General features: G+C 42.9%; 3 protein-coding genes across 3 annotated transcripts; 2 read left to right on the top strand and 1 right to left on the bottom strand.

The window, feature by feature from the left end:
- The first annotated feature begins 330 nt into the window (after nucleotides 1-330).
- Nucleotides 331-5999, top strand: LOC138214975 (probable methyltransferase-like protein 24). Its single transcript, XM_069176841.1, has 5 exons — nucleotides 331-1709; nucleotides 2598-2696; nucleotides 3849-3985; nucleotides 4173-4440; nucleotides 5019-5999. Exons 1-5 carry the CDS (start codon nucleotides 1161-1163, stop codon nucleotides 5322-5324), a joined length of 1359 nt encoding a protein of 452 aa, XP_069032942.1. The 5' UTR covers nucleotides 331-1160; the 3' UTR covers nucleotides 5325-5999.
- Nucleotides 6000-7239: 1240 nt separating this feature from the next.
- On the top strand, nucleotides 7240-15860 carry wasf2 (WASP family member 2). The gene is made up of 9 exons (XM_069176639.1): nucleotides 7240-7488; nucleotides 8952-9115; nucleotides 9332-9466; nucleotides 9648-9801; nucleotides 11603-11720; nucleotides 11870-11988; nucleotides 12935-13093; nucleotides 13588-14081; nucleotides 14418-15860. The coding sequence occupies exons 2-9, from the start codon at nucleotides 8983-8985 to the stop codon at nucleotides 14573-14575; spliced, it is 1470 nt and encodes a 489-aa protein (XP_069032740.1). The 5' UTR covers nucleotides 7240-7488; nucleotides 8952-8982; the 3' UTR covers nucleotides 14576-15860.
- Nucleotides 15861-16295: 435 nt separating this feature from the next.
- gpr3 (G protein-coupled receptor 3) lies at nucleotides 16296-19393 on the bottom strand. The gene is made up of 2 exons (XM_069176781.1): nucleotides 19121-19393; nucleotides 16296-17912 (listed from the first exon to the last, which is right to left on the bottom strand). The coding sequence occupies exon 2, from the start codon at nucleotides 17882-17884 to the stop codon at nucleotides 16892-16894; it is 993 nt and encodes a 330-aa protein (XP_069032882.1). The 5' UTR covers nucleotides 17885-17912; nucleotides 19121-19393; the 3' UTR covers nucleotides 16296-16891.
- Nucleotides 19394-22512: the final 3119 nt, after the last annotated feature.

The raw sequence follows: 22512 nt of genomic DNA, 5'->3' as shown, positions 1-22512 counted from the left end.
GTCATCATCCGTAACATTTCTCAACATAGAAGTATAATGTTTTTATGAAGTAAAAGTCCTCCAGTTAAACATTTGACATATTTGAGGACATACGTGTTTATTAATGCACGGTATTCGTCAACAATTCTAACTTCTGCAACTGTTTTATCATATTATTATTCCTTATCTGTTTTTACAACCAGTCTCCACGTAAGGAGTGGAAAAATACATTTATTTAGAAGTAGGCGACATACTAGTGTGTTTTTGTATTTGTTTGTAACAAATGTATTTCAATTCCTTTTATACACACAAAATGGGGGGGGGGGGGGGGGGGGAGTTAAAGTTTTTCCAGAGTAGGGATACCACAAATTCTGAAAAATCCTATATGAAATAGCAAAAAATATATGAAACTAACACCATTAAAAATAGAAGTACTCATTATGCAGGAGTTCTCTGGCAATATGATACATATTAATGTGAGTAGTCAAGAAAGAGATTGTTTGAACAACTTTATACAGTGATGGGCTGTACAATATAATCATGTATAATATTCTATAAACTAGTAGGGTCAGAGAGAAATGTTAATCTCCCAGGTTACAGATAAATGTAGTGGAGCAATTTACAGTAGCTCTGTCTGATATGTAGTAGAGTATAAGTAGCCTAAAATTTAAAATTAAAGTGGTTAAAGTACGGGAGCCTGGTTGGACCAACTAGAGTTAAATTACAGGCCACAAGCTTTGACTGCGCTCTGCTTTTGCTTTATCAAAAGGGCTGAACCGTATTTGCAAGACGGCAGGTTTCTTTGGGCAGAGCACCATTCATTGCATGGTAAGTGCTTAAATACAAATAATAATAATAATAAAAAAAACCAACGTTAAAATAACAATTAAGACAAACAATTAAATAAATAGTTAAAGTATTACAATCACAACTCAAACTAGTTTTGTGGAAGAGTAGCAGCCAGTCATTGTTAATAATAAAACTACCTTAAATCTTTATATTAAAATGGCAGCTTTATAAAAGTTCATCTATTTGTTTAATAAGACTTAAAAGCATTACATTTCTTTTTTTGGCCTGTTTGCTCAGTATAAAACGGAAACATTTGTGTGAACTGTACGAGTTATTTCTGGGTTAAATAAAACAGCAGTCACTGTGTCAATAAGGCCACCGCCGACCGAGGAATGCGCTTCGTCACAACTTTCCCCTGCAGGGGTAAACGACGACGACGACAAGGAGGAGGTCGGGGAGGAAGGAGGAGGAGGAGGAGGAAGGGAGTTCTCAGCTGGGACTTTCCTCACTGCCCTCCAGAGAGGGAAAAAAAAAAAAAAAAAAAAAAAAGTAGAATCACAGGGCACCGCGCGGGACATGTTCCCCGGTGTCGCCACGGAGGAGGAGGAATGCGGACCTTTGCGCGGTGGTGGGGCCGCGGTGGTGGTGGTGGTGGTGGTCTCCTCTCCCTCCGTGCGGGAGTGCTGCTGCTTTTGATCCCACCTTGTCTCCTCGCGCTCCAACTCCTCGTCGTCGGGTCACGGCTTCCTGGAGCCGCGCGGGCGTGGGTCGGGGTGGAGCAGCGGGACGGAGCTGTCGCCTTTTCCGTTCTTAGCATCGAACCGGGGAGGATCCCGCGCCAATGGGGGGCCCAGTCCATGCGACCCGTGGTGGTGGAGGTGGTGGAGGTGGACGAGGGGGCACGAGCGTATGAGGATGAAAACGAGATGCACTCGCGCCAGGTTTGTAAAGTAGCACAAGTTAAAAAAAAAAAAAAAAAAAGTGCTTCTGAATTCTTATCACATATGTTTGGATATTTATTCACTTTTGTAGACTTGGGGATAAATGTTTATTAGGCTGCATGTTATTATTGATCATTTTATGTCTCATTTCGTACCTCATAAGGCACATTTACCACAGTTTAAAATGCATTTAATTGAATGAGATACGAGACAGATAAATGATAATGCCACTCATGTGTTCAGCATATAATGCTGATACAATTAAAAAAAAAAAAAAAAAAAAGATACCTTCCTGCAGTGGTGTCCACATCCAGTTTATTCACCATGCTTTGTGTGCACAGCCCTGTGAATTGTTACAGACATGATGGAACAGGTGAGGCACAGCGCTGACCCCAGATCAGAGAGAGAGATGACAGCTGTTCTCTCTTTTGCCCTTCAGTTGTTGGGTGCCTCCATGTCCATCTGTGTTTGTGTAGGTGCATCTGTCCCCTCCCTCTTTACCCCTCACTCCTCACGCCTGCTGTCTTTCTCCATCCCCTTTTCTTTCACTGTCTCTATCTGCCCAAGGCTAAACTCTCTGACTCATTCTAGTGAATCATCAACCCCCTCTCCCCCCTTCCCCACAGAGGTTGCCATGGTGACCACTGGGGTTCATTCTGAATTGGGGGGGGGGGGATTGTGAGTGTGTGTTTGCATGTACCAATGCCTCAGGCAAATATATGTTACCAGCAAGACTGAGGTCAGCGCCTTTGACCCGCCTCCTCAGCACTGCTACCTAGGGCACTCACACACATTACTGTCATTCCTAGTCATTATTCAGCCGCCTCACAAATTCCTATGCATCTGTTAGTATTCCTTGCATATTGATACATGCATGCCTGTTCCTAGGTGCGACCCAGGGCATTGGAGTTGCAGCCGTGGGCGGCAGGCAAGCCGTCCTTCACAGCAGAGCTCAATCGCGTCGTCACGTATATCGAAAGGCCACAGGTAGGCTGCACAGAGCATCACCTAAAACACAGAAGTGTATCAAATAAAGATATCTTGCCTCCAAGGAGTTAAAGCAAAATAAATTTATCCCATTGAATCTCGGAAGTTAAAATCTGAGAATGCATTTTATACAATCTCTAATATCATAAATATTACAGCTTATTATTTGCAAATAACTGTTCGTGGCAATGTGTAACTCTCAACCTTTATATTCTTACAATATCATACAGAGTAGTATAGTTAACTCTGAGATTAAACAAGATTATAAAGTAACTTGATAACTCTGGCTTTAAACAAGGAGCTATTAACAATTTAAGCACGAGTTCCCTTTTCAGACTTATTATTTGAATAGTTTTTACATGCTGGAAAACTAACATTATATATTATTATTGAAGAAAAATTGGACAGAAAAAAAGCAGTTTGGCAGTTCTGTTAATGTAATCATATCTTGTGACCCCTCAGATCCTTAGCTCCCGACCAATGAACCACTGCTACACTCCGGCCCAGATGGGACTTAACATTTCTGTAACCAAGAGTTAGATCTTGCCAAGCCTGAACATACATCAATAAAAAAAAACTTCACTTTTTCAACTACTGCACTTCTAACTCTGCAGACTAGTGTGTGTGTGTGTGTGTGTGTGCGTGTGGAGGGAGGAGGGGGAACATAGTGGTAATATGATCAGTCAGGTGCTGTCGATATACTGGCAGCAGAGTTCTGCTGAAATCTGGAGCCAATAAGGATGTTCAGTTCCAGACTGGAAACTCCCGAACAAGAGTTAAGACTCGTGCAACACAAGTGCAGGGGAGAATTAAACTTCTTGGTATATTGTGCTGATTGTGTTGAAAATGCATTAATTATTCAATACTTGACATAAAATTAAACTGAGTCATATTTACTATTGCTAAACAGTTACCATAAAATAAATGACACATTAAAACATTTTATTTGACCGGAAAATAATGTCGTTTATTTAAAGGTACTCTGAGAAGCGTCCGTCGGAAATGTTCTCACAAATTTCACATGACACGCCTTCAAACAACTTCTTCTTTTTTCTCACTTCCTCTCTTCTTATTCGAATGCTAATTCGGAGTCAGAGTTCTCAGACCTGCCCAGCCCGCCTCATGTGTCTCTCCTCTTTTGTCCATCCCCAGATGAACTGCTCCGTGGTTTTATCTCCCGGACAGGGTCAGGCGACACGGCGGCCTGCAGCTCCAGCCCAGTGGCTGCTGTGTGCTGACGACTGGCTCCTTCCAGCTGCAGGCACATCTTGTGTTGCATATTCTTTCAGGTGTGCCCATTTGTCTGTACCATGCGCCCATGACAGTGCATGTGCTGTTGCGCATTCATATCAGTGGCAGAGTTGGAATAAACAATGCAATGCATATTTAATCATGCATGCAATAATCTTCAAACCACCTCTGTGCTCCCCCTACGTCTCTGTCTGAGTCTTTTTGTGTTTGTCTTTGTCTCTCCAGTATGGATGGGGGAGATGCAGGATTCGTGAGGACTGTGTTGGGGCTGGGATGTGAAGTCCACAGTTTTGATCCCAGCAACTCCAATGCATCTGGTGGTCACCTTGGCAACAGTTTGGCTAGTAACCATGGTGACGGAGGCGTGGTCAGCCACCACAAGATGTGGCTGGAGTGGCGGGCTCTAAAGAAGCGCAAGCACAAGACAAGAGGCAACCTTGGTAGTGTTTCTCAAACACTAGCAGATATCATGGCAGCTCTGGGACATCACACTGTAAGACACACACACACACACACACACACACACATGAACACACACACTCACACACATACAGAAACATAGAGAAACAGTGCCAAACAAGCATACCTTAGAGTCTTTTCACCCCAACATACCCAAAAAGCTCTTTTACTTGGACGTTCCCATAGCAACAGGGCTCTGCGCCATCCCTGGCTGCCATGGCAACGCTTCGAGTGAATCACACAATGGCTCAGTTACATCCTGCCGCCACAAGAGGGAACTGCATACCTGCGGTTTGAGAATGTGTAGGTTGACAGAATAAGAAGTGCCTCCAGACATCCATGTAGAATTATTTAATAATGACTATAATTTGATTTTAAAATATTTGGCTATGCTGATTAGAGCAAGTCTGCTATGGAAAACAGTCCGGGTGCACAGCATGAACAAATCCTGATAAGTTATCGTTCACGATACAGACAATATTATCAATTGTACTTCATATGAACAGAATTTCTACCAGTGTTGTAAATTCCAATAACCTCTTGCAATAAAAACAGGATCAAGTGACACTGTTAAATTTCTATTTTCTTTTCTGTATTCTTTATTCTCTGTAGGTTCATTTCCTGTATGCTGACCTGCTAAGTGCTGAGTGGCGAGTTTTTCAGAATTGGATTGAGACAGGCATTCTACAGAGTGTCCATCATCTGGTTGCCACAGTGCACCTGCAGTGGGCAGGGTTTGAGGTGGACGGTGGCGATGAGGAAGTGCTCCGCTATTGGTTCAGTGTCCTTCGGGGTCTTCAAGCTCCCGGACTCAAGCTGGTTCACAGCTCTGCAGGAGAAGGTCACAGTGTCCTAAAACAGACAGTAGCAAACGCACACAGCTCCTACACACTCAGCTGGGTGAACACACAACGCTGACACTCACACATTAAAGGCACATCTGTACACACATGATCTTTTCGAATGGCATCAAACAAGAGGGAGAAGGTCAGACTTCATAACTTTTTTTTTTTTTGTTCCAGGCATCCACAGTTCTTCCTGTTACTCCCCCCTCTCATGGACATGAAAGGATCTGCCTGTTATAACACCTCCCTCAAAGACAAATAACAGTAGTGTTTATACATAATACTGGATAATTTCACCAAATACAGACCAGGCAGGATTTTGTTGATTTAAATGAGTGACAACACAATAATGTAATCATCACATCTACAGGTTTTTATTTGGTCTCACTTGCAACACAGAAGAGCAGCAGATGAACAGTATGTAAACAAGCTACTGCTAAATTGTGTCCCAACTGGTCCAAAACACAATGGAGCCCTTTCATATGGTTCCAGTTTTGGTCTGAATGTAGATTCAACACGTTATTTAATGTATTTATGCGCAGCTCTGTAAGCCTTAAATGTTTTTTTTTACGTGCAATAAATCTTTACATTGAAGAAAAGCTTAAATTTTATTAAAACCAACTGAGCCTAATCTAAAATAGACAGAACGTCTTCAATTACACTCAGGCATTTTTTTTCCCTCTAATGTGTGCTGCGCAACAAAGAAGAAAACAATGAAACAATGTTCTAAATGCAATAATAAATACCAAATAATGTCAGAAAGTCTTTACTTTGTTTCTTTTTTCTTGGAGAATTACCATCTCTGGTAAAGACTGTAAGGCCTGGCATCATCAATACGCCTGTGACAAGTCAAGATGTCGTACTGAACATCTTTACAGCACATTCACAGTGTTTCTGGAAAATCAAAAGCACTGGCACTTAAAACACTCAGCTGGGGCACTCGATGGTGAAAAAAAAAATGGTTTAATCATTCATTTTATGAAGACTTGTATTACCCTACTTTTAATAAGAATTTTTTTTTTTAAGCCGAATTAAATGTAAGTGCTTAATAAAGTTAAGCATGCATAAGTATTTATGCAACCTGGTTAGTTTAGACCTGTTTACCATAATGTTGCGCTGTTTTACAATACACCAAAATTGCCAAATTAACGCAGAATAACACTGCAAGAGTCAACTGACTCAATATCTGCCAAACATCTCACTAACTAACACGATGCATGCTGTGCTCATAGACCAAAGTATCAACCACCTATAACAAAGCCTCAGCAACACTGTGAGAGTATCTCACTGGGGTATATTTAATCAAATTTAGATTGCCTTTTTCTAATTGCTATTATCAATATTCTTTATTTTGTCGCATTTGATCTATTAAAAGTATGAGTATTAGCCCTTATTGAGAGTGCTAGCACTATTAGTGTTACTAATTGCTGCAGAAGTGATATGGACACTGATTGAGAAAGGTGGGAGACACTGGAGGGATAATTGTCACAAATTTGAGAGCTGGATACCATATATTTATTAATATATCAGTCAGAGGGACGAAACCAGTACAGTACATTTTCCTGCAAATACTTCAGTGGGATTTTTTTCATGCAGAACTTCTACTTGTAATGGAGTATTTTTACATTGCTGTATTAGTACTTTTACTTCAGTAATGGATCTGAATACTTCTTTCACCACTACCCTATTGCGAAAGTCGAGTAAACACGTCGCCTCAGTATTTGGCACATAGTGAGACAGCTAATAGGCCTACTTGTTTTCATTTACTCTCAAGCTGGATTCAAGCTGAGGGGATGCTCTTTAAAACTCATCCGGCGAGGCTCACAGTGTAGTTATTGGTCATCTTTTCTCCACAGGAAACTCTTATTCATGAAGGCCAATGCCAGTCATTCCTCGGACGCGTTCCAACTCGCTGAAGCGCACGTCGGAATGCGGCGCGGCCTCCTCCCTCCGTTACGCAAATTACGGCCAGATGTTTGCCACTAGTTTGGGTGGAGTTGCGCTTTTTACGTTGAAATTTCCACATCCTGTTATCGGCTCGAATAGGCGACAGGCGCAACAGCCAATCAGCTTCGAGGAGCTGGCTCGACGGACTAATCAGAAGTTCAGGATCCCGGGACTTTGACGATCTGTTTAGCTCCTCCGCATACTGTACCGCTCTACATTTCTTAAGAAAATATCGAGACAGGACAGTAACTCGGCTGAGTAGAGAGAGCCCACAGTTGGCAGTTTTGACGGTAAGTTAAGTATGTTTACTCCGTGTTGTTTTCATAAAGTGAAGGGTTTAAATATGCTGTTGTTTGGCTGTTCCTTCGAGATAAGAGGCGCCTACAAGTTACTTCCTGCTCCGACAAGGCCGAGATCCCAAGTTACATTTAGGCAATTTTGGCTCATGTCGTGAACGAATTTTATTTTTTATGCTGCACTGGCTTATCTTCGATATAGGTCTAAGTTTATCTAAAATGTCAAATCTCCCAAGGAGTAAACCTAGTTCATTTCAGTTTTGTCAAAGACGTGGTCGCCTGTCACTCGCTGGCGAACACACCGCCAACAAACACAGTGTGGAGCTGCACATTCAGCATCTAACAAGTCTTTATTTCCTTCACAAAGAAATGAAAGAAACTCACAGTCTGCATGCTTTGTTTGAAAATAGCAACGTGCCTGTCAACCGGAGGAACGGCGCAGACACTTTTTGTACACACAGTTTGCTGAGTATCATTATGACTTCACCACTTTCCGAAGCCCCAGTGTTAACATGAAAAGCTTGTAATTAGGCGACCGTAGTGGGCAATAGAAAGCACAGCAGTGTGTACTTACAGAGAGCCAAATGCAGCCTGCAGTGTCATAGGAGCAGGGAGAGTCTGCAGCCATTGCAAATCTAATGGGTGCTGTAATTTTCTGAACTTATTCCATATGGTCCTACAAGGGAGTTCCTGCTTTTTTTTGTTTGTGTGTGAGAGAGCTGGCATTATTAGACTTACTGTCTTCTGCTCAGTATTTAAACTACTGTAAGCACAATGATCATCAGCACACCCCACGTTCTGTTTGTTTTATTTGAAACATGTACGTCTTCAGTTTTGTCCACCCAAGTCTGGCGGGTTGGTGGAAGGTTTAGTTTTAGTTCTGCTTTAGCTCTGTCTGACTCAGTATCTTTTTTTATACCTATGTGTTTGAATGTCACATGAGCATGTGCCTTATTTAGAGTGGAAGTAACTACTATTTAAATGAGCAAGTAATAGAATGTATGATCTCTTTCTTAATTGTCATAAACAGGTCAAATGAAATCACAATTTCCAAGACTCCCAAGTGATGTCATTAAAATTCTTGATTTTTTTTTTTTTTTTTTTTTTTTTTTTTTTTCCCCACAAATAGATCAAAACCTAAACAGATTCAATTTCCAATGATATAAAAAGCAAGAAATCCTCTCGCCTGGCAGGCTGGGACAACTCCACATATTTGGCTTTTTTATTGCCAGACAAATTATTCAAAATGATCATGACATTACCATAATAGTTGTTGATTAATAATTCGTGAGTAGACTAATTGAACTCGAAATTATTTCACCACTGGATTTGTTAGTATCGCAGTTGTATGGAACGTGACGCATGGTTACAACTGTCAGTGCTGCATTTTAGTGCATTCCTATATATGTATTTGTATATTTGTGGCTCAAAATGATTCACCTGTTCTTCTCCGTCAGGGTTGGGCCGCCCCACCAACCACACCCCACAATGCCGTTGGTGACAAGAAATATAGAGCCGCGGCACTTGTGTCGCCAGACCATTCCCTCCAACATTCGCAGTGAGCTGGAATGTGTGACCAATATCAGCCTGGCCAACATCATCCGGCAGCTCGGCAGCCTCAGTGAGTGCCTATGTGTGTGGTTGGGTGTCAATATGTCACTGAAATATGGTGCGAGTGGTAAAAAAAACAAAAAAAACATGTGGCGAACGTGTATGACCTGTGTGTTTATGCAAAGTCTTAATTTGATGGAGTTGTGAGCGTGCACTGATTGTGCCTGTGTGAGACAAATACTTTGCCCAGTGCCAATTAGAAACCTACGTGTCTTTGTGTGTGTAGGCAAATATGCAGAGGACGTGTTCGGGGAGCTGTTTGTCCAGGCTCGAGCGTTTTCCCTCAGAGTGAACACGCTGGGAGAAAGAGTGGATCGTCTACAGGTAAAAGTCACCCAGCTGGACCCCAAAGAAGAGGAAGGTAAGTGCTCCCACATGAGACTGTTACTATTATTCAAGTCGTTCATTATCTTGAAAAATTCTTCTTCTAATACACCGTGACTCCTATTAAAATTAAAAAGGTTTTTCATAATTAAATAACCTTTCCCCCTTCGAGCGCAATAAATATTTAAAAACATTATATCTCTGTCTGTTTCTCTCAGTCTCTCTGCAGGCCATCACCACCCGTAAGGCTTTCCGCAGCAGCCTGACTCAGGACCAGCAGATGTTCACCAGGCCGTCTCTGCCAATGCCTGTACAAGACACCTACACGATCTGTGATCCGCCCCCACCTCTCAACTACCTCAGCCAATACCGGTAGGACGCTGCAGACATGCAAACACATCCAGGGCTCATCTTCATTCACTGCAGCAGAACACGCAAAGAATGATAAGAACATGTGCAAGCACATGTGCACACATGGAATCACACATGAGTGATGTGTGTTTGTATTGACTATACATTATTTAAGCCCACTTCTGATGCATATGCTCTCAGTCCTCATGAAGGAGTGGGTCTCGGATAGTGGCTGGACTATTGGCTCAGTTCACTAATGAAGCTAGGAAAAATTAGAGTGACAGTTTTATATCAAATGTCACAAAATTGTCAATAATTTGCTGTTTTCTTTTTATTTAGTTGCCCAGGAAACACGGTGGCCCACCTTTGTAAAACCCTTGACATTTATATCATGTTGACACTCTTATTCTGTTTTTTTTTTTATTGGTGTCTGACCCCTTTCTGTCTGGGCAGTGTTTTTTTTTTTTTTTTTTTTTTTAATGCTGAAAATGTTTGCAATCAACACTTCCCTGTTTGTCCTGGTTTAAAAAAAACAAACACAGTGACACTTAATGACACAAAGATCGCATTATTGAATTAAATTCAAATGATCTGCTTTTCAGAAAGCCCTCAGTTAAACCCGGGCAGCACTAACGATATTCTGTGGAAAACACAATAACCACAGACTGAATATAAAGAGTCTCTGATCACAACCTAGCTGACACATATCAGTGAGATCTTGAATACAAATTAAGCTCGAGCCATGACATGTCATCGAAAGTATGATTAATGAGAAACCAGGGCAGAGAGAGATTTGTTGGAAGAGGAGGAAGTCTGTATAAGCAGTTACCACAGCAGTGGCATTAATGAGGTGAAGAGTGAGAGAGTCTAAAGGCTGGATCCCGCAGGAGACAGCTGCGTTGTGTTCTGACTGTGACCCAGTCTAGACCACGCTTGTGAATCCACCAGACATCCCACACCTCGTTTCAGAAATGTCCGAACTCTCTGCTTCACTAAAGACATGCACCTAGTCACGTGTTTTTGACTCCTGGGCAAACAAAAATCGGACACAAGAACAGCACAGAGAATCAAGTCATTTTTCAAAATACAACATGCACCCCTCTCCTAGTCTGTCAACTAGGAGAAGAAATGTGTTCTCCTCCTGGTATCAGGCCCTGCATCGGTAATTTGTGAAATGATTATGCGGATGACCACAGCCATAAATCTTTAATCCATGTCATACTTAACTGGACTGACCTGTATTCACTTTGTATGTAGGCTACAGTACAACAAAGTAGGAACTTACAAAAGTTAACACAATTAAAACGGACAAAAAAAATGTGGATCCAGTCCCAAGACAAAAAAAAAAAAAAAAGACCAAGTCGACAAATTGGAGCAGACAAAACACTTCACTTTTGAAATGCTGATATCTAAGGTATGAACATGTGTGAAGGTCAGAACAAAACAGTACCAGAGGCGTTATAAACACAGTGGAATACACGGTTAAGCTTCTCCACTTGTATCATATAAACTCCTGTGGCTGGTTTGAATGTCAGCGTGGTGTTCATGTGATTGTGACGTTCTGCGCAGACAGTGGTGAACTTGCTCACTTTGATCCACGGTTCCGTGGATGTGACAAAAGAAATGAGCTTGTATGTAGAAAAGGCTTCTTTTTTTTTGTTGCTTTTTAAAGGGAAGTTTTACGGTTTGTTAATATACTGACACGAGGCAGATAAAGATCTGCCAGCACATGCTGCATTATTTATGTCTGTGCACACAAGATAACATGAAGTGTGACTGATACCCAGATGTAATTATAACGGCTATAAATGGTTGTCTGCAGGGAGGACGGGAAAGAGGCTCTGAAGTTTTACACCGACCCCTCCTACTTCTTTGACCTGTGGAAGGAAAAGATGCTGCAGGACACCAAGGACATCATGAAGGAGAAACGCAAGCACAGAGTGAGACACACAAACATGCTCATACGCACAAAAACATGAGTCACAGAGACTTTAAAAAAAAAGAAGAAGTGAACATTAGTCACCTCGAATGAAAGCATTTGGATCCACCACTCACCTTACTCTTTGTCACTGTCTCCTCTCCTGAGTAGAAGGAGAAGAAAGACCATCTGAACCAACGGACACTCAATCCGAGAAAGATCAAGACCAGAAAGGACGAATGGGAGCGCCGTAAGATGGGAGCGGAGTTTGTCGTGCCAAAGAACGAAATGTAAGTTGGTAAATTGAGTGAACCGAGTTGAACTCTCACGTCAATCCAGCATGTGTCCGCAGACCCATTAGGCTTTTCAGTAGATTTCAATGAAACATTCAAAATAAAGACTTCAATACTTCTCTCTCTAGTTTATACAGTAAAAGTGCAGATCAGGATCTCGCGTAGTAAATTACATACTTCCCCGTCTTATCAACCAATGTAAAACACTGTGGTATGTCTGGCCAGAACAGTTCTCAGGAGGCTGGGTGGAGAGCTGCATGTCACTGGGACTTTGCAGTAAACAAATCTGTGAGTCACAGTAGATCTTAGGCTTTATTATATTCCTACTATTGTATAAAAATAAGTATTTAAAATAAGTATTATAAAAATATCGCAAGCATCATCAGAGAAAATGAGCAAATTATAGTCATTTTGAGCACATTTTTGCTGTTTTAGTGTATTTTCTTTTCTTTTACGTATTATTTATTCTTTAAAGTTTTTATTGAATTGATAGAAAAATTTAAGATATTAAACAATAAAATAAAAATAATGCACAAAAAAACAACAACCCAAAAGACCTACATATTTCTGTGCACATGCAGTTAGTTAGTAGTATTCTTTGGAGGGAAAATGGGCAAAAAAAGAAAACAAAAAAACTGTCAGGTCGAAGAAGAAGCCATCCTCTTACAGTTGTGTTAAGCCACAGGACTTTGTGTCCTTCTCATTTTAATATTTAATAGGTACATGAAGTCGTCGGCACAAGTGTCAATGTAACTAGTTGTTTCCTCTGCTTTAAATGCTTGCATGACACTTCCTCTTATATTGTTTGATTTGTTGAGGCTCATAAATAGCTGCTAACGGCTGTGTTTCTTTTCAGAGTTCATTTGCATAACCCGGTTTGAGAAAATACAGATCATGTGTTCTTTATTTCGGGCTGATAGTGATGCGTTTCATTTATTTTTAGGAATTCCTCCGAGGGTCTGAATGGCAGCATTGGATCTGGGGAGGGCTTCAATTCCGAAGGCCTGGAGCAGAGTACGGGCTCCTACGCTTACGATCCCGGCTCCCCTCTTCCTCCGCCCGGTCCCGATGACTTTCTGCCTCCTCCACCTCCAGACATGGCGTGAGTCCTGTAGCATTGTACATACTGTACAAGCCCACACATGCTGCCAGCGCACTGCCGCCCCTGCTTAACATGTAGGGAATGGGCAGCTACGCGTGTACTGTACAGCTGCACTGCAAAAAAAAAACTGTGGGCTTCGTCAGTGGAAAAATGGATTATACACTCACAGTTCAGTTTCCAGTTTGTTATTCCTTAATGAATACGAGCTGCTGTGGCAGCAGCTGCAAAGGATTTGAAGGTTAATGGAGGGAAGTGGTGGCTCTATGATGCTATTTAATTTATCCTCTTATGGGCGACCCGACAGCTGAGTGGTTAGGCTGCATAAGACATCGGTGTAAATCCCGGTTCGATTCCCGGCTGAGCGGATCTTTACTGCATGTCATTTCCCAGCTCTCTTTATCCACTTTTCCCGTCTGTCTCTACTGTTCCAATCTTTCAAAATATAAATAAAAAAGTATTCTTTAATCTCTAATTTCCTCTCCCATCACTTGCAGATACAATGATGGACAATATGGAGCGCCGACCCAGAAGCGTGTCAGCGTGCTGAGTCCAAGCCACCCGCCTCCGGCTCCCCCCATGGCTTCTCCCCCATCCAACTCCCGCCCGAGCCTCTCTCCTCCTCCTGCACCACCTCCTCCTCCTCCACCCTCTGGTTTTGGGGTCCCATCACCTCCCCCTGGCTTCGACACCCCACCATCCCCTCCTCCGTTCTCCTCTTCTCCCAACGCCTATCCCTCTCCACCTGCTCCTCCTCCTCCACCTGCTATGTCCTCTGTTTGTCCTCCTCCTCCACCACCGATGCCTGCAGGTGGTGGTCCACCACCTCCTCCTCCTCCTCCACCACCCCCTGGACCTCCTCCCCCATCCTTTGACCACTCTGCCCTTCCTCCTCCCTCTGGCGGTGGGAAGGCACCCACCTCTGCTCCCAAACCTCAGCCGGAGCCTGAAGATGACGCTCGCAGTGACCTTCTGCAGGCCATCCGAAAAGGTGAGGCACAACAGAACCAAGCCCAGGTCAAATGGATGATTACATTCCTCACAGCCGATTGGCTGGATCAAAAATGGCTTAGGTGCTGCTCCTAACCCTTGTAATACTTGGGAAAAACCTTGCATATGTTGAGAATTAAACTAGAAAAGGAGACTAGAGTTCCTTGCTTTGCTGGCTCCCTGATTACCATAAAATGTACCGTAGTAATCACTGATGAGATTAACAGTTTTGAATGACTGACCTCTGTATATTGATTTTTTTTTTTTTTGTCTACAACTGCAAAAGGATTATGTCGCTGCTGTACACTCATTCTGACCATTTAACAAACTCATTTAGGTTTCAACCTGCGGAAGGTGGAGGAACAACGGGAGCAGGAGAAGAGGGATCACTCCAACAACGATGTGGCCGCCATCCTGTCACGTCGTATCGCTGTAGAGTGCAGCGACAGCGAGGATGACTCCTCAGAATTCGATGATGACGAGTGGTCCGACTGATCGCCATCCCTTTCTACCTTTTACTACGTTTGTGTTTTTCCTCAGCCTGAAAGAGGCCGTTTATTTCCATTCAGATCCCATTCTTCAAGTACAAATAGAGCCGAGGTCAGTGTGTTTTGTCAGTTAGTTTGAGAGTGTGTACACATAGTATGTACTTAACCTATTTCCAATCACATTCCTTGACCCATACATTTCCATATATCCAAAAATATTCATATCAAAGGTGCAACAGTCAAAAGAGGAGAAAGAATGTTAGTGTGCCTGGTTGTGAGTCAGTTTGCCATCACTTTTATTCGATGATGCACCAGTAGTATTGATGCAAGAGTGTTATGCGAGGTGATGCACGTCTCTCTGCTCAGTGCGCGCGTAAACACATCACCTCTTCTTTATCTTAGTGTCGGGCCAAAAGCCAAATTTTATCTGCTGTAGTACATTATGTCAACAGGTAATAGAGAGGCAGACACATGCACAATAGCTGTGTGTACTCAGTGGAAAGAGGTGTTGAAGGTGTTGACTGTAAAACATTCTTGGATCATGTTATATGGATGTACAATTTATGTTACATCTCGAATTATATCTACTGAAGATAATTAATGCAATCACTTTAAAGCACAGTTTTTTATCACCCTTCTTCTCCCCTCACTTTTATATTCAGTCTTCTTCTGCGGTTGTCATGGGAACAATTGACTCATGGTTGTTACTCAAACAAACTCATGAATTAAATATTCAACGTGATAGGTGAGCGGTATTGGCTCATGTCAGACACCAGGGGTGTTTAATGAGACTGCCATACTGATTACATGTAGACATTTAACATAAATATCATGATTTATTTTGTAATGTATTTTAGCGTTGTTATATGGGCTTTGTCTCGCAATTGTATTTGAGACTTTTTCTGGGGATGAACTAGGCTCTGTTGCATCAATCACTGTTTTCTCGATAGAACCAGGCAGCCTTTGGCCTTATCCTGCTGCCTGGTAAGTGCCTTTTTTTCTTTCTTTTTTTTATTTTTTACTGCAGTTCGGTGTCTGTTCATTTATTCGGTTAGCCACAATGTTCACTGGTGAGCGTCTTCCAAAAATATTAACAGCTGTCAGTGAGAAGTCAAATGTAGAACTGACTCATGTTTAGTGTGAACCACATATTTTGAAGTGCCTTTTTTTTTTATTTGAAGTCTGCCTGTGTTAAACCACACTCACACAGCATGCTCAGCCAAAATTCTGCTTCGCTTGCCTTAAATTTCCAAATGATTCTAGTTATTTCAATAAAGTTAAAGATAATTCCAGTGATTGTTTGGATTTCTGTGAGGATGTGCGGAGGGTGCGTGCGCGCGCTATGATGCAAGAGACTCCTCATGCTTTATCCATGATTCATCCTCTTTATATCAGCGGCGGACACCTTCTCAAAGAGCCCGGCGCTGATTGTGTAGGGAGTGTGAAAAAGAATCGACCGGAGAAAAGTTCCGAAAACGAGTAGGAGGAGAGAAAAAACTTCTTGTATAATCTCTGCGTCCTCACACCTTGGCTGCTTTGTAGATTTTAAAAGGACGCAGTGGGAGCAGAGGGAATGTAACAACACTACAGATTGCCTCGGCCACCAAATAATTTAGGATGCAGGAAAAGGAGCAGCAGTCTGTGTCAAACTGAGTTAGAGACAGAAATATACAAACACATTCAAAGCTTCGGCAGCAGTGAAGAGAAGAGTGCTGACGTCATTCCGGTAGAAAAAAAAGCATGTTTATTATTCATCAGTATAAAATATTTATTCATTTCAAAAAGGTTGTGCAACGCGAACATATGGTCAGTACCTTTCAAAGTGCCTATAACAGTATGTGCAAAATATAATCTCAAAGATCGAGAACATTTTGTTTTCGAGACGTTCAAGTAAATATAATTGGGCTTTGGCTCACGTTTGTCATTACACCGTGATAGGCCTCTATTTAAAACCCATCCCTTCATCACGTCTTAAAGTGCAGACACTCATTAAATCCATGAGTGGGGGTACATATCATCCCTGTGATTGTTTCATTCTGGGGATCCGGTGGAGCTACAATTGACTGAGGATGAGGCACAAAAGTACATAGAGGACAGTACGTTTAGTCTAAAGTCCCGAGCCAGCCAGGCCAGTTCAGTACATTCTGATTTGCGGAAAGATTCCATCTCTGGAAAGTGCTGCTCGTGTGTGTGTGGGAGTACGTGTGTGTTTAAGACTTCATGTACTGGATTTGGATGGCAGTCAGCTCCGAGTGTATCTTGGCACACACAAACAGCGACATGTCTGGCATAGATTGTGTGTTCGGTGCGAGGTTTGGTCAGTCTACACGTCGACGGGGTTGTGTATGTGTGTGTTGTGTGTGTATGTGTGTGGGCAGCAGGCGTGGAGCAGCACCTTGCGAATGTCTTTGTTTCTCAGACTGTAGAGGATGGGGTTCAGCAAGGAGCTTCCTGCTGCCGGCACCAAGGTGGCGTAGGTGTACAGAGGAGGGCTGGACGCGTCTCCCAGCAGCCCCCACAGGGAGAAAGGCATCCAGCAGCCCACAAACACAAACAGGACCAGGATGAGACGAGAGAAGCCCCTCCCACTGCCGTGCTTGCTTGCATATGATTGGTTGGCGGGGAGGAAGTGCCTTTGGGTAGCGATGGCGTGGGCATGCCTCCTTGCCACCCGGCAGATCCCAGCATACAATTGCAGGGTTACTATGACAACCACCAGGAAGCCACCACACAACAGCGACAGATATGTCCGGGTCAGAGGTCGTGCTACAGAACAGGAATTTGGCTCCTCAAGACAGTGCCATCCCATTGCTGGTCCCGCCCCGATGACACATGCACCCAACCAGACCAGCAGCAGGAGGATGGCGGCTCTGCGGCGGGATTCCCCCGAACCGTAGGTGAGGGCGTGGCTCAAAGACAGATATCTGTCTAAGGCGACACCCATGAGGCTACAGAGCGAGGCAGTCAGTGATGTCACCAGCAGTCCCGAGGTCAGCAGTTCTGACCAATCACTGGGCTCCATACAGAACAGGAAGAGGAAGTGCAGAATCAGTGCCACTCCTGCCAGGAGGTCAGCCAGGCCGAGGCTGGCGAGCAGCAAGAAGACAGGGGCGCGAAGCGATGGGGTGGCCAAGATGGTGGTGACAACGACTGCATTTTCGGTGGCGATGAGAGTTCCTGAAACACAGAGGGCCACGCCCCACACTGTGAGGGGTGGGACTTCATACTGAGGTGAGCTGTCCAGTTGGTCCAGGGGGAAGAGGGGCTCTTCACCTGAGGACTCATCCCAGCCCACGTTTGAGGCGTTCAGGATCATGGTTGGTCAACGGTCACACAAACACAAGCTAAAAGAGAGAGAGAGAGAGAGTAGCCCAGATGAGTCATGAGTGCAACTCCATTTGTCTGTTAAACTGCCTTTCCCGGACCAGGAGCTGTGGTTTGAGCCTGTTGCATGCCGGATGTGGCATCACACAGAGTAGAAGGTGGCAATACGGTAATCGAGAACTGGAGCTGCTATACTCTTAATGCATTTGAGCTATATTAAACCTATACCAGAGAATTTTGTGTTTTTTTCTGATTGCCCTGTGTTTTCTTGTTACCATTATTTGTGATGTTAAATTAGGCTTAGATGTACCATTCTGGAAAATACCTCCAGAAAGGACCCTTTTAGCAACCCTTCAGATAATCATGTTTTTTTTTTTTTTTTTTTACATCCCTTAAAAATTTCTTGACAGTAATCCCGCCGCTGTCTGAAGTGTGGGTGACGTCACCGTTTGTAGTCTCGCGGGAAGTCATGCAAGTTACGGTTAATCAATATGTGGGCATAATGCCACTTTGTAGACAGAGTTATCAATATAGTGATGCATCGTTAATTTGATACGTCACGGTAAAGCTGGGCTCTCATTGGCTTTTGCCGTCCATCCCTTGGTTTTACCCTCCACTCACTTCTACAACATATCATTTGTGGTTGTTTCTGAAAACTCACTTCTTGATCAATGCTGTTCTACAGTCTGCAGAGTTTTCTTTCTCGTTAATTTGATGTTCAACAGGAGGAGCACGCTGTGGCTCTAGATTGTACATGCACGGCTGCATCTTGAATGGTGCTTAATGGCACCGGTACGTTAGGCTGCAATTTATTGGAAGCTATTTTAGGAATTCGCTTATTACAAGGTTAAGATGCGTGTGCTCCCTGGTATGTTATCGCCTTGTTCTTTAGGACATGTCAAAATGTACTGCACACCCTGAAAGGAAATCGCCGACCACGTCGTAAAAGCAATAGGCTACATTGCTGTTAATTTATTATTCGCTCATGATTTTTTTTGCTATACTCTAAAAGGAGGAGCGTTTGCTCCGCCAGGAGTCTTTCATCCTCCTTCCTCTCCAATCTCAGGGTGAAGTAGGCTATATCCCACCTCCTCGTGCAGAGGACCCTGTTGTATAACACAATTGCAGGTTCACTGCACCGCAGAGGATGTCCCCAACACACGCACACGAACACGCACGTATCGCACAGACACATATACATCCGGCTACGCCGAATTATCCACCTTACCTTATTAACACAAGTCAGCGTCCTTTGCTAGAATTAAACAGATGTTTTCTCTTCTTTTGTAAGGTTCAGTCCAAATGATGGAGACGAGGTGATGCTGTCCGCTGTGAGGCTCGCCACCAGTTTCAAATAAAGTCTATCGCCGTGGATGATTTGCTCTGTGCTCCTGTCTTCATCAAAGTCGCGCCAAACTCTTACTCGGTGTCGCTTGCATCTCTTCTTCTTCTTCTTTTTCAGTGTCTCCGGAGCGCGTATGGGAGGCAGAATGGATGCTCTTGTGCGCGGGCTCATCCACAAGAGCCTGTCTGACGTCGTTGACTGGGAGGCTCGACCAATCAGGGGCCCGGCATTGAGGAAGCGGGGGATCGGGGAGGTGGGGGTTGCATACGGAGTAATTTCATTCAGAAAAATGCGGCATCTCTGTCGCCCCTCCCACTGCGGTTCACTCCTGTTCTCATTTCTTGTAAATAATCAGCATCAACCGACGCCCCTCTCCGACACACGTTTTCTCAATAAGACCAGAGGCCTGGTTGAATGAGGGGTATTGTTTTTTTTTTTTTTTTTTTTTAGTGTCGGGCAGGGCGCAGAGGGCTGCCAGCTGCGAGGACCGAGCTCAGCGCCGGCGCTGTCCACGGTGCTGAAACATCAGCAGCATTATGACTCACGGGGAGATGTCTTGCACAGCGACAGATATCTGTGTGAAACAGATGCTGTAAGTTAAAAGTATCCATCCTAATGAACGGAGAAGAAACACTTTTTTACCCACCCTGTCCAAAACCAACAACCGGCTGTGATTATTATGATTATTATACTGTAGCTACATATACAGGGATGGAAAAATACAACAGAAGCATTTTACAATTAAATGCTATTTAATATAACATCAGCAGACAACAGGCCTCACAACTTATTTTTTTTTTTTTTTTTTTTTTTATGTCTCATTAATTGTACATTATTTGCGTCACACAGATTTGGAAATCTTTTAGGATTGTTTCCGTTTGGGGGCAACGGAGAAGATTTGTATTTTAATGTGGACGTAGGGGGGTTAACAAACCCAGGTATTAAAACCCTATTTTTTTTTTTTTTTTGCATAGTATCTAATGTATTTGTGTGTCCTTTGATTTAAGCATCAGTTCGTAGAAACGGACGCGCCTACCCTTTTACGGTAACTCAGCAGCAGGGATTTCATGGCTTCCCCGGTTTGACAATGTGTCGTGGGTGCTGCAGGGTGTGCTGATCCGCGGTGGTCGCGCATATCAACGCGCTAACTGGGTGGGGGGGGGGGGGGGGGGGGGATCTCGTCCTGCTCGAGCCATATTAGGACAGACTTCCTGTCCATAAACCTCGGCTACGTCACAGGGATGATCTGAATTGCAACACTTGTCACCTTGACGCCGGTATTACCGAGCTTCCGCAAATTTCTGCAGAATTGCAACATTTACACAAATCAGAGAAACTAAACTGACTGAATGATGAATTTGGTAAAGAATGTCATTTTCCACGTATTTCTTTCGTCTTAAACACTATAAATTATGAAGATTTAAATGAATTCCCGTCTCCTTCCACTCCTTATTTTATATTCAGTTACATCATATGTGCGTGTCTTTATACAAGTCGCCTATACTCGACGGTGAAATTAAAGCATTATTTACTCGCTTGTATCTGTGTATTTTATCGATTTTTTTCTCCAAGCAGTGGGAACATCCGTGGAGGAGAAGGTCGTGTTTGCAGGATTGCGGAATATCCCTTTGTGTGTGTGTTTTTTTTTTTTTTTTTTTTTTTTTTTTTTTTATCACGCCAAAGCCCAAACGAGCCAACTACTGCACACATCTACCCAGACAATGAGTGAGGGAGCGTATGAGATGTGGGAGTAGAGGAGTCACGTCGGAGTGAGACCAGGAGGAGGAGGAGGAAGAGGTGGTGGTGGTGGTGAGGGTACTATTCTTGCATGAAGCTCTCAACTGGATCGTGATTCTGGGCTCACTGCATGTGATTTTACAAGGGCCTGATCAGGGGCTATGACTCAGTGCATCTACATCACAAAGCAACACTTTGAAGGTCGAAGCACTTGCGTTTTTTTGTGCTGGTGCATTTGCATGTTTCTGCACAAGGGCATAGCTGCGAGTTATGGAGCATTTTCTGTGTAGGGCACCACGAGCCCTCTTTTACTCAGCTTTCCACATAATCCAGCCAGGTCTTTCCATGGTTTCAAACACAAAAGATCAGTAATAGATTAGTTCAGACCTCATGTTTTACACTGTATTACTTCTTAATCTCTCATTCAACTGCAATCAGTTTACCTCACAACCAATCTTACTTTTAGAGAAGTAAGATTAATCGTGAAAAGGGAGTACACATTTAGACTTTGTTTATACAGCTAGTGGAGGGTATAGCTGTTGTTATTTGGTTCCTTTCTTTAGATATGGACTTATTTAATTGCACACAAAAGACAGTGCATCAAAGGAGTAAAACAAAGGAAAGCTTTGGTGACATTCACCAAGAAAAGGAAAAGAACAATACAACAAAGCAAACAAAATCAAAATTTTATCATTGAAGGAAACACAATATATAGATGAAAATGGAACAAGAAAAAGACAAAATGTAAAAAAATAAAATCGAATGACCAATTAAAACTGCAAGCGGTGATATGCGGCCCGAGGGCCCCTCGCACGCTGCACGTCGGGGGATCCAGCGGGTCGGAGCTGCCGGCTCCCCGACGTGCAGCGCCTGAGGGTCCGCATATTCCCGCTTGCAGTTTAATTTTTTTTTCTCGATCTCGTTCCTTATTCTTCTTTAAAAAAAAAAAAAAAAAAAAAAAAATTGCTTTTTTTTTTTGGCGGCTTTAATATCTTCAAAAACTCATGAAAGTTGTTGCCTGACGCATGTGCAACGTTTCATGAGGTTTGGAGCATCCGTTGACCTTAAACAGCAACTTCCTGTGTCACGGTAAAACATCAAACTTTGCCGCATCGCCCTGGTTATACTATATACTATATACAAAAATGAATTTTGGGTCACTTTTTGGACATGCTATAGTATGACTTTTTGTTTGTTTGTTTTTTTAATCATATTTTGGACAACATGACTTTTCTTTGAATATTTTGGACAACATACTTTGGATATTTTGGATGACTTTTTTTTCATCACTTGTTGGAGTATGACCTTTTTTATGAACTGACATGCATGCCTCAAGTTACTTGTCACTGTGAGGCAACTGCTCTAACCACTGCACCACTATTTGTCATACTGTAGCGTGTCCAAAATTGCCATGACATGACTATACTATATACATATATACAATATACTATATATATATATATACTACATACTATATATACTACATACAAAAATGACTTTTGGGTCACTTTTTGGACGACATGCTATAGTATGACTTT

Source organism: Embiotoca jacksoni, unplaced genomic scaffold (genome assembly GCF_022577435.1).
Source record: "Embiotoca jacksoni isolate LCO1_2020_lvr unplaced genomic scaffold, fEmbJac1.0.p SCAF_7, whole genome shotgun sequence".
In the NCBI taxonomy this organism is placed as follows: Eukaryota; Metazoa; Chordata; class Actinopteri; family Embiotocidae; genus Embiotoca; species Embiotoca jacksoni.
The sequence above is the reverse complement of the archived record's forward strand: the minus strand, read 5'-3'. Positions and strand labels throughout refer to the sequence as shown.